At 51.6% G+C, this 15,995-nt stretch overlaps 1 protein-coding gene across 1 annotated transcript; it reads left to right on the top strand.

Moving 5' to 3' along the window:
* Positions 1-8,799: 8,799 nt before the first annotated feature.
* Positions 8,800-12,943, top strand: LDHD (lactate dehydrogenase D). The gene is made up of 11 exons (XM_065898957.1): positions 8,800-8,898; positions 9,409-9,521; positions 9,769-9,910; positions 10,129-10,270; positions 10,405-10,564; positions 10,811-11,010; positions 11,105-11,233; positions 11,319-11,446; positions 11,910-12,000; positions 12,080-12,191; positions 12,280-12,943. The coding sequence occupies exons 1-11, from the start codon at positions 8,827-8,829 to the stop codon at positions 12,443-12,445; spliced, it is 1,455 nt and encodes a 484-aa protein (XP_065755029.1). The 5' UTR covers positions 8,800-8,826; the 3' UTR covers positions 12,446-12,943.
* The last annotated feature ends 3,052 nt before the right edge of the window (positions 12,944-15,995 follow it).

Here is a 15,995-nt window from a genome sequence, read left to right as displayed (position 1 = left end):
TCTTGCCCCCTTTGTCATAAATTAGGTGCCCATTTGTGCATGGGTTTATCTCTGGGCATTTTATCCTGTTCCATTGTTCTATATTTCTGTTTTTGTGCCAGTACCATACTGTCTTGATTACTGTAGCTTTGTGGTATAGTTTGAAGTCAGGGAGCCTGATTCCTCCAACTCCATTTTTCGTTCTCAAGATTGCTTTGGCTATTCGGGTCTTTCCATATGAATTGTAAGATTTTTCTGTTCTAATTCTGTGAAGAATGCCATTGGTAGTTTGATGGGGATTGCATTGAATCTGTAGATTGCTTTGGGCAGTATAGTCATTTTCACAATATTGATTCTTCCAATCCAAGAACATGGTATATTTCTCCATCTGTTTATGTCATCTTTGATTTCTTTCCTCAGTGTTTTATAGTTTTCTGAATACAAGTCTTTCACCTCCTTAGGCAGGTTTACTCCTAGGTATTTTATTCTTTTTGTTGCAATGGTAAATGGGAGTGTTTCCTTAATTTCTCTTTCTGATTTTCGTTGTTGGTGTATAGGAATGCCAGAGATTTCTGTGCATTAATTTTGTATACTGCAACCTTACCAAATTCATTGATTAATTCTAGTTTTCTGGTGGCAACTTTAGGATTTTCTATGTATAGTATCATGTCATCGGCAAAGAGTGACAGTTTTACTTCTTCTTTTCCAATTTGTATTCCTTTTATTTCTTTTTCTCTGACTGCTGTGGTTAGGACTTCCAAAACTATGTTGAATAAGAGTGGCAAGAGTGGACATCCTTGTCTTGTTCCTGATCCTAGTGGAAATGCTTTCAGTTTTTCACCATTGAGTATGATGCTTGCTGTGGGTTTGTCATATATGGCTTTTATTATGTTGAGGTAGGTTCCCACTATGCCCATTTTCTGGAGAGGTTTTATCATAGATGGGTGTTGAATTTTGTCCAAAGCTTTTTCTGCAACTATTGAGATGATCATATGGTTTTTATCCTTAATTTGTTAATGTGGTGTATCACATTGATTGATTTGCGTATACTGAAGAATTCTTGAATCCCTGGGATAAATACCACTTGATCACGGTGTATGATCCTTTTAGTGTGCTGTTGGATTCTGTTGCTAGTATTTTGTTCAGGATTTTGCATCTCTGTTCATCAGTGATATTGGTCTATAATTTTCTTTTTTTGTGATTTTTTTTCTGGTTTAGGTGTCAGGGTGATGGTGGCTTTGTAGAATGAATATGGGAGTATTTCTCCCTCGGCAATATTTTGGAAGAGTTTGAGAAGGATTCGTGTTAGCTCTTCTCTAAATGTTTGATAGAATTCGCCTGTGAAGCCATCTGGTCCTGGACTTTTGTTTGTTGGAGAATGTTTAATTACGGTTTCAATTTCATTACTTGTGATAGGTCTGTTTATATTTTCTAATTCTTCCTGGTTCAGTCTGGAAAATTGTACAAGAATTTGTCCATTTCTTTGTGGTTGTCCATTTTATTGGCATATAGCTGTTCGTAATAGTCTCTTATAATCCTTTGTATTTCTGCAGTGTTGGTTGTGATTTCTACTTTTTCATTTCTAATTTTACTGATTTGCGTCCTCTCCCTTTTTTTCTTGATGAGTCTGGCTAAGGGTTTATCAATTTTGTTTATCTTCTCAAAGAACCAGCTTTTAGTTTTATTGTTCTTTGCTATTGATTTCTTCGTTTCTATTTATTTCTGCTCTGATCTTTATGATTTCTTTCCTTTTACTGACTTCGGGGTTTCTTTGTTCTTCTTTCTCTAGTTGTTTTAAGTGTAGGGTTAGATTGTTTATTTGAGATTTTTCTTGTTTCTTGAGGTGAGATTGAATTGCTATAAACTTCCCTCTTAGAACTGCTTTTGCTGTGTCCCATAGGTTTTACGTCATTGTGTTTTCATTGTCATTTGTTTCTATGTATTTTTTTTCTTCTTTGATTTCATCAGTGATTTCTTGATTATTTAGTAGTGCATTGTTTAGCTTCCATGTATGTGTGTTTTTTACAGGTTTTTTTTCCTGTAATTGATTTCCAATTTCATAGTGTAGTGGTCAGAAAAGATGCTTGATACAATTTCAATTTTCTTAAATTTTCCGAGGCTTGATTTGTGATCCAAGATGTGATCTATCCTGGAGAATGTTCCATGTGCACTTGAGAAGAAAGTGTATTCTGCCACTTTTGGGTGGAATGTTCCATAAATATCAACTAGATCTATCTGGTCTATCATGTCATTTAAAGCTGTGTTTTCTTATTTATTTTCTGTTTGGATGATCTGTCCATTGGTGTAAGTGGGGTGTTAAAGTCCCCTACTATCATTGTGTTGCTGTCGATTTCTCCTTTCATGGTTGTTAGCAGTTGCTTTATGTATTGAGGTGCTCCTCTGTTGGGTGCATAAACATTCATAATTGTTACCTCTTCTTCTTGGATTGATCCTTTGATCATTATGTAGTGTCCCTCTTTATCTCTTGCAACAGTCTTTATTTTAACGTCTCTTTTATCTGAGACGAGTATTGCTACTCCAGCTTTCTTTTGATTTCCATTTGCATGGAATATCTTTTTCCATCCCTTCACTTTCAGTCTGTATGTGTCCCTAGGTCTGAAGTGGGTCTCTTGTAGACAGCATATATATGAGTCTTGTTTTTGTATGTATTCAGCCAGTCTGTGTGTTTTGCTTGGGGCATTTAATCCATTTACATTCAAGGTTATTATCGATATGTATGTTCCTATTACCATTTTCTTAATTGTTTTGGGTTTGTTTTTGTGGGTCTTTTTCTTCTCTTGTGTTTCCTGCCTAGAGAAGTTTCTTTAGCATTTGTTATAAAGCTGGTTTGGTGGTGCTGAATTCTCTTAGCTTTTGTTTGTCTGAAAAGCTTTTGACTTCTCTATTGAATCTGAATGAGATCCTTGCTGGGTAGAGTAATCTTGGTTGTAGGTTTTTCTCTTTCAGCACTTTAAGTATATCCTGCCACTCCCTTCTGGCTTGCAGAGCTTCCACTGAAACATCAGCTGATAACCTTATGGGGATTCCTTTGTATGCTATTTTTTGTTTTTCCCTTGCTGCTTTTAATATTTTTTCTTGGTATTTAATTTTTGTTAGTTTGATATATATGTGTCTTGGTGTGTTTTTCCTAGGGTTTATCCTGTATGGGACTCTCTGTGCTTCCTGTACTTGGGTGACTATTTCCTTTCCCATGTTAGGGAAGTTTTCCACTATAATCTCTTCAAATATTTTCTCAGACCCTTTCTTTTTCTCTTCTTCTTCTGGGACCCCTATAATTCGAATGTTGGTGCATTTAGTGTTGTCCCAGAGGTCTCTGAGACTGTCTTCCATTCTTTTTTCTTTATTCTGCTCCTCGGCAGTTATTTCCACCATTTCGTCTTCCATCTCACGTATTCATTCTTCTGCCTTCATTATTCTGTTATTGATTCCACCCAGTGTAGCTTTCATTTCAGTTATTGTGTTGTTCATCTCTGTTTGTTTGTTCTTTAGTTCTTCTAGATCTTTGTTAAACATTTCTTGTATTTTCTCAATCCATGCTTCCATTCTATTTCCGAGATTCTGGATCATCTTTACTATCATTACTCTGAATTCTTTTTCAGGTAGATTGCCTATTTCCTCTTCATTTATTTGGCCTTCTAGGTTTTTACCTTGTTCCTTCATCTGTGACGTATTTTTTTGCAGTCTCATTTTTTTTTTTTTTTTTTTTTATGAGGGGGATTGTGTTCCTGTTTTATGGGTTGTTTGGCCTGAGGCTTCCAACACTGGAGTTTGTAGGCTATTGGGTAGAGCTGGGTCTTGGTGCTGAGATGAGGAACTCTGTGAGACCTCACTCCAATGAATATTCACAGGGGTCTGAGGTTCTCTGTTAGTGCAATGGTTTGGACTCGGAGCTCCCACTGCAGTAGCTTCCCCCCGACTCCGTGTTGGCAAATCAAGATCCCACAAGCTGTGTGGGGTGGCCCCCCAAGAAAAAAAGAGAGAACAATAACAAAGTAAAAAATAAAATTAGACTAGGAAACTGACAGATATGTTAGAAAGAATGTAAAAATATAGATGAATCAATAACCACAAGGTATGTCAGTACCATAATAGTAAAAAAGAGGAGGAGGGAAAAGAAAAAAAAAAGGAGGGGGGAAAGGCCTTGGCTGTGGAGAGTGGGGCCTAAGAAAGGGCGAGGTTTGGGTGGTGGGCGGGGCCAATGCTCAGGACCTACAGGGCTGGAAAACCCTGGGGGCTGTCAGTGGTGGGGCTTAGGCTCCAGGAACAGTAGGGGCCCAGGCATGCCCCACACCCCTGGTCTCAGAGGGCAGGGCACCTCACCAGGGAGCCCAGCAGGCTTCCTGGGCTTGAGTGGGCAGGGCAATCGTCCTCCACTCCTCTTCTGCTCCTCCCAGAGGGTCCCTCCTGCCTGCCTCTCCTGATCCCCCCCGGCCTCCCTCCTATGCTCCCAAGGACCCACGCAGCCTGGATGGGCCTTGGAGGGCAGGGGATTGGCCTGGGAGCTCAGCAGGCTCTCCGTGACCCAGTGGGCGGGGCAATCGCCCTCCACTCCTCTCCCACCTGTCTTTCCTGATCTCCCTGGACTCCCTTCTATGCCCCCAGGACCCACACGGCCTGGAGGGGGCTTTGGATTGCAGGGGACCAGCTTGGGAGCTCAGCAGGCTCCCCGGGCCCCAGTGAGCAGGGCAATCGCCCTCCGCTCCTCTCCCGTGCCTCCTGGAGAGTCCCTACCACCTGCCTCTCCTGATCTCCCTGGCCTCAGGGGTGCCGATCTGGTCTGACCTCCAGTTCTCCTCCCCCCTCGGTCCCCCTACATCCTACCAGTTCACTCTGGGGTTCCTCCTGTCTCCTTGGGGGTTAGAGTCCCCACCAGCAGCCGGCAGGCGCCCTAGTTGTGGGGAGACGCTAAGTCCACGTCTTCCCACACCACCATCTTGACTCCTCCTTTTGGGTTTTAAGAGCACATCTAGCATCCAAATCTTGGTTTCTAAAAACTATTCCTGACTAAAAGGAACAGAACTCCTTGGAAAAGCAGTTGATTACTGATCTGGGCAGGGAAAAGACAAGATGAGCCTGGAGCATCTTACGGTACTACAATGTAAGACGGTGCTCATAAAAAGGTAAGGGCCAGTCTAAAGGGCAGACAAGCCTATATGACAGAGGCCCCCAGTGACCAAAGCTGGGATAATCTGAACAACAAAATAAATAATGATTGTATTAGATTATAACCTAGGGAATAAAAAAAAATCCATGAGTCTATATTGGTAATGTACAAATGATTCAGTAAGTAAATAAATGAAGCAGAAGGGATGGCTCTTCCTTAGAGAATAATTCTAACTAAATAATATCGAAGAAATAAGAGACATAGAAAATCACTGTTAGAATGCCATGACAACAATGAAGGCAGGCAAGATCCACCAATGGATGCTACAAATCATGAGTGAAAGTGAGGTGAAACAGGATATTTGCAGCCTTAAACTTTCTACCCTGGTATATTCATTAACTGCACAGCGCAGAAACACCACAGACGTGAACTAAACTAAATGATCCAGGCTATTGCCATCAGTAATAAGACATACTGACCCCTTACACTGCTGATGTGATATACTGAGAAGGGAACATCACTTCTGTAGTATTCTTGCCAAAACTGCATGGCCTCCATCTACTCGTGAGAGAACATCAGACAACCCACACTGAGGAACGTTCAGTACAGTAACTGATCCATACTCCTCAAAATGTCAAGGTCAGAAAGACAAGGAGAGACTGAGGAACTGTCACAGACTGTGGGAGATGAAGGAGACAAGACAATTAACACCCCAGAAAACCAGAGGACATTAGTGGAAGAACGGGTGAAATCAAATTTGCAGTTTAGTAATGTACCAATTCTCTAATTGTATCAATTAGTATTTTACTAATTAGTTTTGATAATTGTACTGTGGTTATGTATAATGTAAACATTAGTGAAAACTAAGTGAAGGGTATACAGAAACTTTCTGTACTATTTTTGCAGCTTTTCTGTAAGTCTAAAATTATTTCGAGGGACCTCCCTGGTGGTCCAGTGACTAAGACTTCGTGCTCCCAATGCAGGGGACCTGGGTTCGATCCCTGGTCAGGGAACTAGATCTCACACGCCGCAACTATGAGTTTGCCTCAACTACAGATCCCACATGCCACAATTAAGACCTGGTGCAGTCAAATAAATAAAATAAAATAAATAAATATTTTTAACAAAAATAAATAAATAAATGAAATGATTTTGAAATAAAAAGGTAAAAATAATTTGGATACTCACCCTTTATCTGTTAATCATATGAAAATATCTTCCTCTTTGGGCACTCTGGTTGAGTTGATGTGTCTCCGAGCTGGAATGTTAGCTGTTCCTTCCAAAGGCCATTCCTTCTATTGCTCTGTCAGATCGGTGGCCTCAGGATGGGGAGGTAGACATTAGGATTAGTGGATCCCATGGTCATCTGCCCATTACTGCGCCCGCCTTTGCTAAAAAGTGGGTCACTTGGCCTGAGGGGATGGTATGTGATATACCAGGTCGGTGGGTCAAACACTGTGTGAGCCTTCAGATGCTGGTGCTGGCTGAGGCCATGCAGGCGGGAGAGGCTAACCCATACGCATAATGTGTACTGCACTGATTTCAGTCAAGATAAATTGCTCCCTTTCCAGAGTGGCAAGGGTCTGACGTGGTCAACTTGTCACCAAGTGGCTGGCTGGTCTCCCTGAGGAATGGTGCCATGTGGCAGATTCAGTGTCGCTGTAGGGGGAACACTCAGCAGTGGCAGTAGCTAGGTCAGCCTTAGTGAGTGGGTGTCCATGCCGGTGGACCTGTTACTGGCCTCTCCCCTACTGCCATTGTGCCAGCGCTGGGGGGGTCTTTCACAGTGGCTGGCTGATGACTGCTGGCTGAATCACGCTGTTTACTTGGTTTAGTCTCTTCCATGGTAGATGCTCTCTGGTGGGCGTTAACATATGATACATGTGCTATAAAGACCTCACTTTGTGTCTGGTCCTCAAGATCCATCTATGTGCCTCTTCTCCAAACCTCCTTGACCCTGATGTTCCAATCTCCTCATAGGCCCCTGACCAACCGGCCAAGCCATTCACCATTGCCCATGGGCCCATATATATTCTTCTATCGGACCCCTTTTCTTTCTACAAAAGGGGATGACTAGGTGCATGACCTGGAGGTCTGCCAATCGGGAGGATCTCAGGGTTACTCCCAGGTGGGGCTGTAGTACAGCAGTCCGTCTTCAGCTCAAACCCTCATATTGAGCCAATCCATTCACGAATCAAGCTTGAACTTTTTCCTCCTCCATCAGCTGGTCATAAGAGTTCCCCCATACAGCTGTAGGTGTGAGCTGAGGGAAAGGTACTGGCCAAGCAATGGTGGGTGACATGGGGGTCTGCGCCACCTATTCATGCAGCTGACTTTGTCCTCTGGCTCTGCTTGTGCCCAATTTTCTTGTCCCCCTTTTTGTTTTGGACCTGCCTGACTTTATGACTTGGTCTGATAGAAGACAGGTCATGACAGCCAGCTCTGGCCACATGATCACTCAATGGTATCTTGTGGTCACACTCACCATCTTAACCAGGACCCAGCAGTAGGCCGGGGCAGTTTTTTTGTATAGTGTGTAGGTCTCTGTTGCAGATGTCATGACCCTGCTCCAGAACCTTAGGAATCTCTATCATGGCTCTTCTTTTTAGGGTTTGCCACAAAACTCTACCTGGCATCTCTCCTCCATCCATAGATACCTCTAGTACCAACAGCTACATGTGGCTAACGGCTACCATATTGGAAAGCACAGATACAGAACATTGCTATCAGTTCAGCAAGTGTATTAGTACCACAGCTAGATGTAACAGTTTACAAGAAGTACAGAATCTCACAAGGATACAATCATCCAAAAACAGAATGTGGAAAATTCTACAGAACAAGTGACCCAGTTTCTTTAACAAATAAATGTCATGGAAGAATGGGGGAGGGGGAAACTGTTCTAGATTAAGACGCTTATGAGACACATTAACCAAATACATTGTGTGGACTTTCCCTGGATCTTGATTTGAACTAACCAACTGTAAAAGAGATGTTTTTCGAGATAAGCCAGTTAAGCAACACACTGAGAATGGAAATGTGGGCTCATTCAAATGTGGTTGGGGAGAAGGACCCAAGTAGGAGTTTGTATTCCTGGTTTGACTGGGAAGAAAAACAAAGCCAGAAATAGCTTTATCTCAGTAATGTTAGCAACACGCTTCTTCAAATTTGCTGTGGGAGGAAAACAGAGCTTGGAATGCTTTCAAGAGCAGCAGCCACATCACTCCCCTCGATCCTGGGATATGCCCAGTGGGAGAGTGGAGACAAAGGGATGCGACAGTCTTTTCCTTCGCTTATCTGGCAAACTGCTGCTCATCCTTAGCACTCCTCTTCCAGGAAGTCTTCCTGGCTTGCCTTACTGCCCTACCCAATCCTAACCCCCAAGAGCCTCCCTGTGCTTTCCTCCTCATAGTCCCAATCAAGGCCTACCCTAACTGTGACACCGGAGCTGGGATTTGCAGGGTGAGAAAGATCAAGGGTGTGTCCCAAGCCCCTGAGCCTTGCTGGAGCTCTGGGTATTCGGACCACAAGAAGCCACTGCATAGTCTTAAGCCAGGAAGTGGCGGCTGTTCTGTTTCCCTTTGCGCTCAGTAAGCCTCACCTCTCCTTTAAGAAGTACTGACTCAGCGAGGGCTGGCAGGGCCACCTTAAGGCCGTGCCACCTTAAGCAGCCCTGCCCCCAGCACAACCAATAGGCTGGGGTGGTCACCGGCTGTTGCCCAGCTATGGCCAGCCTGCTCCGGGCTGCAACTTGGGGGATGTGCCCCTGGAGGGGCTACTGCTCCAGGGGGACGCAGGTAGGTGGGAGGAGAGGAGCCCCTTAGAGGGTGGGGGGCCCCCGATGCCGAGTTCCGGCCAGACTCTGTGCTGCCCCAGCACCAGGAGACCTTGAGCAGAGGCTCGCTGGCCTCACCCCAGGTCAAATGTGGGTGTCCAGTGCGCTGGGCCGAAGCCCTCAGAGCTGCCATGAGTGGGGCTGGGGGGTGTCAACTGAAAAATTTGTGGACTCTAGGGCACCCCTTTGAGGCCCCGGAATACACACACATTTTGAAAGAATGTCTGGGAGGCAAGGAGCTGGGTTCTAGGCCAGGCCCTGTCCTGGACTTGCTGGCCTCTTTTCCTCATCTGTAAAATGGGAAGAAATCCCCAGAAGGGCTCCAAGAGCCCTCCGAGCCCCCGGCCGAAGCGGGGTAGGGGTGTGGGTGCCTCTGTTCACAGGCAATGGAACCCCCACTTCCACCCCTCCCACTGGCCAGGTGGCCCCAGGTATCTTTGAGTGACCCTGCCAATGTGTTTCTCCCCTGCAGGGTGAACTCAGCGAGGGCTTTGTGGAGGCTTTGAAGGCAGTTGTGGGGAGCCCCCATGTGACTACTGCTGCTGTGGTCCGAGAGCAGCACGGGCACGATGAGTCAATGCACAGGTGGGCTCTGCCACACCCCTGCATCACAACCCCTGGCTGGGAGTGAGGGTCCTGGGTTATCTTCTGCCCCTCAACCCCCGCCATCTGTTTTTGGGTGCTCTGGCATCCTCCACCTCTCCTCTATGCCCCCAGAAGGGTGTTCTCTGCCCCTCGACCGCTGTGCAGCCTCAGGCCCTGCCATACCTTCAAACTTGATTAGGACCAGAGGGTACCACACACCCCTACATTGCTGAGGGTCTGGTTCCAGGTGCCAACCTCCGGACGCCGTGGTGTGGCCCCAGAATGTGGAGCAGGTCAGCCGGCTGGCAGCCCTGTGCTATGGCCAAGGCGTGCCCATCATCCCATTCGGCTCCGGCACCGGGCTTGAGGGTGGAGTCTGTGCCGTGCAGGTATGTATGGTGGGTGGCCAACTCCCCTGGCCAGGCTCTAGTCCCAACACAATTGTCACACCGGCAGCTGCCTCCTCCACCACACCAGCCTGGCTGGCCAGGTCCAGCCCTCCTTACCTGCCATCCCGGGGCTCTGGTCTGGCTGCTGGGAGGTCGGCCTCGAGCTGGGGTCCTGGCGAAAGATGTAGGTCAGTGACCGCTTGAACGCCCTCCGCCAGGGCGGCGTCTGTGTCAACCTGACCCACATGGACCGAATCCTGGAGCTGAATCCGGAAGACTTCTCTGTGGTGGTGGAGCCCGGCGTCACCCGCAAAGCCCTCAACTCCCACCTGCGCGACAGCGGCCTCTGGTTCCCTGTGGGTAGGCTGGGGCTCCAGGACTTTCCTGGGCCTGGAGAGCTCCCTGGTGGCAGGGGTGTTTCTGGGGCTTGGCGGGACCCCTCTGCCCACGGGCACCCGCCCCAGGCTTCCTTCTGCCTGCCCTCTGCCGTCCAGACCCAGGTGCAGACGCCTCTCTCTGCGGCATGGTGGCCACCGGCGCCTCGGGCACCAACGCTGTGCGCTACGGCACCATGCGCGACAACGTGGTGAACCTGGAAGTGGTGCTGCCGGGAGGGCGGCTGCTTCACACCGCGGGCCCGGGACGTCACTTCCGGTGAGCGCCCTCTATCGGTGGCGACGGGGGCCTCCTGGAGAGGCGGGTCATGAAACTGCCCTGTGGGCCAAAGCTGGTGATCCGGAGGCCGATTTGGGCTGTGCCAGGAAACGGCTGCCTGGGTGGCAGTCTGCACAGAGGCGGGTCAGCCCAGACCTCAGGCTTAGCTCCCCACCTGGCTTCTGGCCAGAAATCCGTCGTCACGTGGCCTGGGCACTCACCTACCTCATGTCCCCGGGGACCCAGGAAGAGCGCAGCTGGCTACAACCTCACTGGGCTGTTTGTGGGCTCCGAGGGGACGCTGGGCCTCATCACGGCCGCCACACTGCGCCTGCACCCTGCCCCTGAGGCCACGGTGGCCGCCACCTGTGCCTTCCCCAGCGTCCAGGCGGCCGTGGACAGCACCGTACACATCCTCCAGGCTGCAGTGCCCGTGGCCCGCATTGGTGAGCCTGGGATTGGACCCTCCAGGTGGGCTCCCCGGAGGAGGCCCCCTTTGAAGGCCACGCGTCACCTCACGTGGCCTCTCCTTGGTCCCAGAGTTCCTGGATGACGTCATGATGGATGCCTGCAACAGGCATAGCAAGCTGAACTGCTGCGTGGCGCCCACGCTCTTCCTTGAGTTCCACGGCTCCGAGCAGGCGCTGGCAGAGCAGGTGCAGTGCACAGGTGTGCTGGGGTGCTGTGGGCGGGGCGGGGCGGGGCCCGGGCTGCCCCAGAGTAGGGCCTGGTGTCAACCCCCCGCCCCCGACAGAGGAGATCATCCGGCACAACGGAGGCTCTCACTTCTCCTGGGCCAAGGAGGCGGAGGACCGCAGCCGGCTCTGGGCAGCGCGGCACAACGCCTGGTACGCTGCCCTGGCGCTGCGGCCGGGCTGCAAGGTGAGCGGGCTGGGGTGGACACGGGAGCCTTTCCTCAGCCTACTGCCCTATTGTCCAGGGCAGCAGGCAGAGGCCCCGGCAGGCAGGACTGCCAAATCCTCGGGAGGGAGCCCCTGCCCCAAGCCAGGCCCTGGGTGCAGAGACCAAGGAGGGGCAGTGTGGACACAGAAGGCAGGCTTCAGGGAGGAAGAGGTGGTGAAGCGGAAGGTGGTAGCCAACAGGAAGGGGAGGCTGGGCTCCAGGTGCTGGGGGGCCTGCACGGTAGCGGGGGTGGGGAGCAGGGTGAGAGCCCTGGGAGCCTAGCCGGGCCAGTCGCCTTGTTGCACAGGGAAACTGAGGCTTAGAGACAGCAGGCACGTTCATGTGAGAGGCCGAGCCCCCTGAGCCCATTCATACCCTTGACCCCTTACCTCCCGGGCAGGCTGGGTGAGGGAGGGAAGCTCACCGGCCTGCCTCGACTCAGGGCTATTCCACCGACGTGTGTGTGCCCATCTCCCGGCTGCCGGAGATCCTGGTGCAGACCAAGGAGGACCTGCAGGCCTCGGGACTCACAGGTTCTGCCTGCCCCATGCGGGGCGCAGTGGGAGGGTGGAGGCGGGGCTGGGGCAGCAGCTATGTCCTCTGGGCCCCCAGGAACCATCGTTGGGCACGTGGGTGACGGCAATTTCCACTGCATCCTGGTGGTAGACCCGGAGGACCACGAGGAGCTCCTCAGGGTCAAGGCCTTTGCAGAACAGCTGGTCAGGTAAGGGCAAAGCGGGAAGCAGGGTGGGGGAGAGCTGAGGGAAGTAGGAGGGGGCACCTGCTGAGGACCTCTTCCTGCTGCTTCCCAGGCGAGCACTGGCACTCCGTGGCACGTGCACAGGGGAACATGGCATCGGTCTGGGCAAGCGGCAGCTGCTGCAGGAGGAGGTGGGCATGGTGGGCATTGAGACCATGCGGCAGCTCAAAGCCACGCTGGACCCCCGAGGCCTCATGAACCCAGGCAAGGTGCTGTGAGGGGCTCGGAGCACCTGGCCCACAAGCCCTCAGAGAGTGGCACCTCCCGTTCCGGAAACTGTTTTCCTGCCATGGAACAGCTCTGTCTTTGCCTAGACCCTGCAGGGGTCTTCGCCAGCCCGCTAGCCCTTTCATCCAAGCCGAGGCCAGAGAGAGGAGGAAGAAGCCTGGTCGGCCGTCTTCTCCCTGGCCCTCTTGCTGGCCTCAGGAGCCTTTGGTCCAGTAAATGGCTCAGGGTCATTCCTGGTGAAGCTGCTTCCTCTCTGCTCGCTTACGCATCCTGTAAGGTGGTGTGGGTCAGTCACCCCAAAGACTAGGACGACCCCCCTCCAGCTTAGCCTCCCCACTGCCAGGGCAGGAGAACAAAGGCTGGGGGCCCCAGCACCCATAGCCCAACTCCATCTGCCTGGTGACAGGAATGCTCCTTTGCTGGTGGGGGAAGGGACCTTCCGCTCCACACTCATAGACCCCCAAAATAAACCTGAACCCCACATGCAGTTGTCTGGAGATAAGCAGGCAGCACCTGTGAATGAACCCCTGTGCCTGCCCGCCCCAACTCCTCCAAGTTCTTTGTCCTTTGGCTGGTGATGTCGTCGTCCCTCATCCCGGGCCTGCCCTCTGACTTGCTGCAGCCTGAGGAGGGGCAGCTGCTCTGCCTCTCAGAGCCCCAGGGCCTAAGGACTTGCCCATGTCCATCATCACTTACCACAGACTGCCCCACTGAGACCCAACTGTACTCTAGAACATTCTGAACATGTCCTTCAAGTGGCTGCTACCAACCATTGCAAATGGAAGTGATTTTCCTGGTACCACACCTCTCCACAGTGTGATGTATTATACTACCAGCTTTTTTGCCTCAACCTCAGGCTCTGTCCACCCTGGGGCCTGCCCCTGCCTCCCTCAGGATTCCTGATCAGAGGACCTTGTCCGGGGTACCTGGCAGTTGTTCCCCCTAAGCCCACGAGAGGGCGCCCGACACCTCAGAGCTTAGACACCAGTATCTGCTCGGGGCAGTGGTGCCCAACACTCACCTCTGCAGGGACCTGCAGCTCTCAGCTCTGGGCCCCCCACTTCCCAGGGTCTAGCAGGTGTCTGGAGTCCTGGAAACAAGTCTCTAAGCTCTCCACGCCCCTGCAGGTCCCAGGAGCCTCTAGTGCAGGCCCATCTCCCTCACCCCAAGGACTTGGCCCTTAGGAAAAGGGCTGGGCGAGGGGAGCCAGGGGCACACTCCATCTCGCCTCACTCCCATTCTCCCAAGCCACCTCTGAGCTCCTTCCCTGCCTCCACTCCCTCCACCCCTCCCCACCTCTCCCCTCAGCTGTTCAGGCAGCCCCTCCGGCTCCTGAGACCAGCTCGGTTCTTGGAACCCCTCCTTTCTGCTAACTTGGGGCTGAGCCCTGAGTTCGCTCCTCTGTGACATTTCTGTCCCTTGGATGTGCCAGGGGGTGGTGTGGGGCAAGTCCCATGGGCCTTCCCCCACAAGCACCCAATAAAGCGGACTCGAACCATCTAACCATCAGCCACCAGTGCCCTCCCCTCCACGCAGGCAGCCCGCCACCAGCAGACCCCCGGGGCAGCATTCTGCAGGGGCAGGCTCCTCCCCCACAGGGCAGGGCTTGTCTCTGATGTGCCCCTCAGTGCCTGGCAACTAGTAGGTGTTCAGCAAATGGCCACTTCCCCACAATTCTTTACTAGGAAAAACTCCAAACATGCAGGACAGTTGGAAGAACAAGTACGCTGTTCACGGAAACACTAGCCACTGAAGATTCAACAAGGAATATTTTTGCCTTACTTGCTTCGTGCATGTATCTTTTGGGGAACCATTTGGAATTGAGTTACAAATTTGTTGACATCATTCACCTACATAATTCAGCATCTATTCCCTAGGAATAAGGACCTAAAAACCTCGACACCATTAAATGGCTCCTAGATGACTGGTTTTAGTGAGGTGCCCCTTTCCAGGAAGCCCCCTCCCCTTCACGTGTGCTGGGCCCTTAGCAGAGGGAGTGGGTGGAACCCACCTCCCAGTGCCTGCCAATTCCCTCCCCTCCCGGAAAGGCAGAGTTGAGGAGAGCTGTTGGGATGGAGGATGACAGACACCAGTCCATCTGGAAAGCCCGGACAACCCCGGTCCTACCCCCGCCCAGGAGCTGGCAGTCTGGGTCTGAATTTGGAGGAGACGGCAACCAGCAGAGGGCTGCAGTGTGCCAGGTGGGAGTGAAGTCGCTGGGGGTGGGATAGGCACCAGCCCCAGGAGCCTGGAATAGCAGCCGGCGTGGGCTCCAGCCCTGCCCCAACCCAGCTCGACCCCTCAGCTCACCCAGGGCGCTGCCAAGGCTGCCGGGCCTAAGCCACCGAGGTGGGCACAGAGGCCTCCTCTGCCTGCAGGCCCAGGGGTCAGGCAAGGAGATCCTCAGGGCCAGCTTTGCTGGAGGAATTAAATATAGAACAGGCAGACATAGTTGCCAGGCAGAAGCAGGAGGTGCTGTGAATAGAACAGTGCTCTTTGCGGTGACAAAGCCACGAGCGAGCCTGCTATGCACGTGCCAGGGGCTTCTGGGCAGATCCTCTGACCCTCACGGTGGCCTCTGAGCTGCGTGACTTTGTTCCCACTTCACGTGTGGGGCATCTGAAGTTCAGATGAAGCCCTTTCCCCAGCGCGGTTCTGCCAGACAGAGAAGCCCCATACAGACAGTTTAGAGCCCAGGTTTTCGCCACCATGGTGACTGCGGGTCCCCGGGGTCACTACCCCACGAGCTCAGACCCACAAACTCCTCTTGAGTATTTCTCTGAAATGCTGAGTGTGCCAGTGCCTTGGCTCAGATTTGCCCACCAGCCTGCAATGCCCTTGTACAGAGCAGGTGCTTCAGCAAGCGTCTGACAGAAGACAACTGCAGAGCCTGGGCCTGGTGGGGTCAGAGCCCATAGAGGCAGCAGCACACAGGAGGCCCGAGAAGGGGCGGAGCAGGCGTCTTCCTCCACAGCTTTCTTCACAGGCTCTGCAGGAGGCTCTGGAATGCCGCTCCGGGAGCCGGTCTGGCACAGGGACAGAGGCGCCAGGTGGGCACTGCTACCTGCTGCCCTGAGCTTCCCACCCAGGCCAAGGTGTGCCAACTCGTGTGAGCCCTGAGTGGCTGGTTCTAGTTCAAGGGCTCTGAGCTGGCTCAGCCCCAAACCAGGGCCTCATTCTGGGCCTCAATGAAGGATGCCCATGAGTCAGCACTGAGATGTGGCCGGAGCAACAGGAAGGGCAGGGTGTGGAATGGGGAGCCAGGGATTGGGCGGGGGGCGGTCTGGGCCAGTGCCTGGAAGAACCCGCATCCTTGCAGCCTCCATCCGCTGCAAGGTCTTTGCCCTGCAGATCTTTCCAGAGGAGTTCTGTCACGACCACTCCACAGCTGATGGCAGATTGATTCCACGAAGCTTGAATGGGTCATAAAGCTGCAGGACTCCGGCCTGACCTGCCACGTTCCCTCACCCGGGTGTGACTGCTGAGAACCACATCACACACCTGTAGCCCCGATGCTAGCCTTGAAGGAAGGCTAAGGAG

Source organism: Phocoena phocoena, chromosome 20, assembly GCF_963924675.1.
Source record: "Phocoena phocoena chromosome 20, mPhoPho1.1, whole genome shotgun sequence".
Lineage (NCBI taxonomy): Eukaryota > Metazoa > Chordata > Mammalia > Artiodactyla > Phocoenidae > Phocoena > Phocoena phocoena.
The sequence above is the reverse complement of the archived record's forward strand: the minus strand, read 5'-3'. Positions and strand labels throughout refer to the sequence as shown.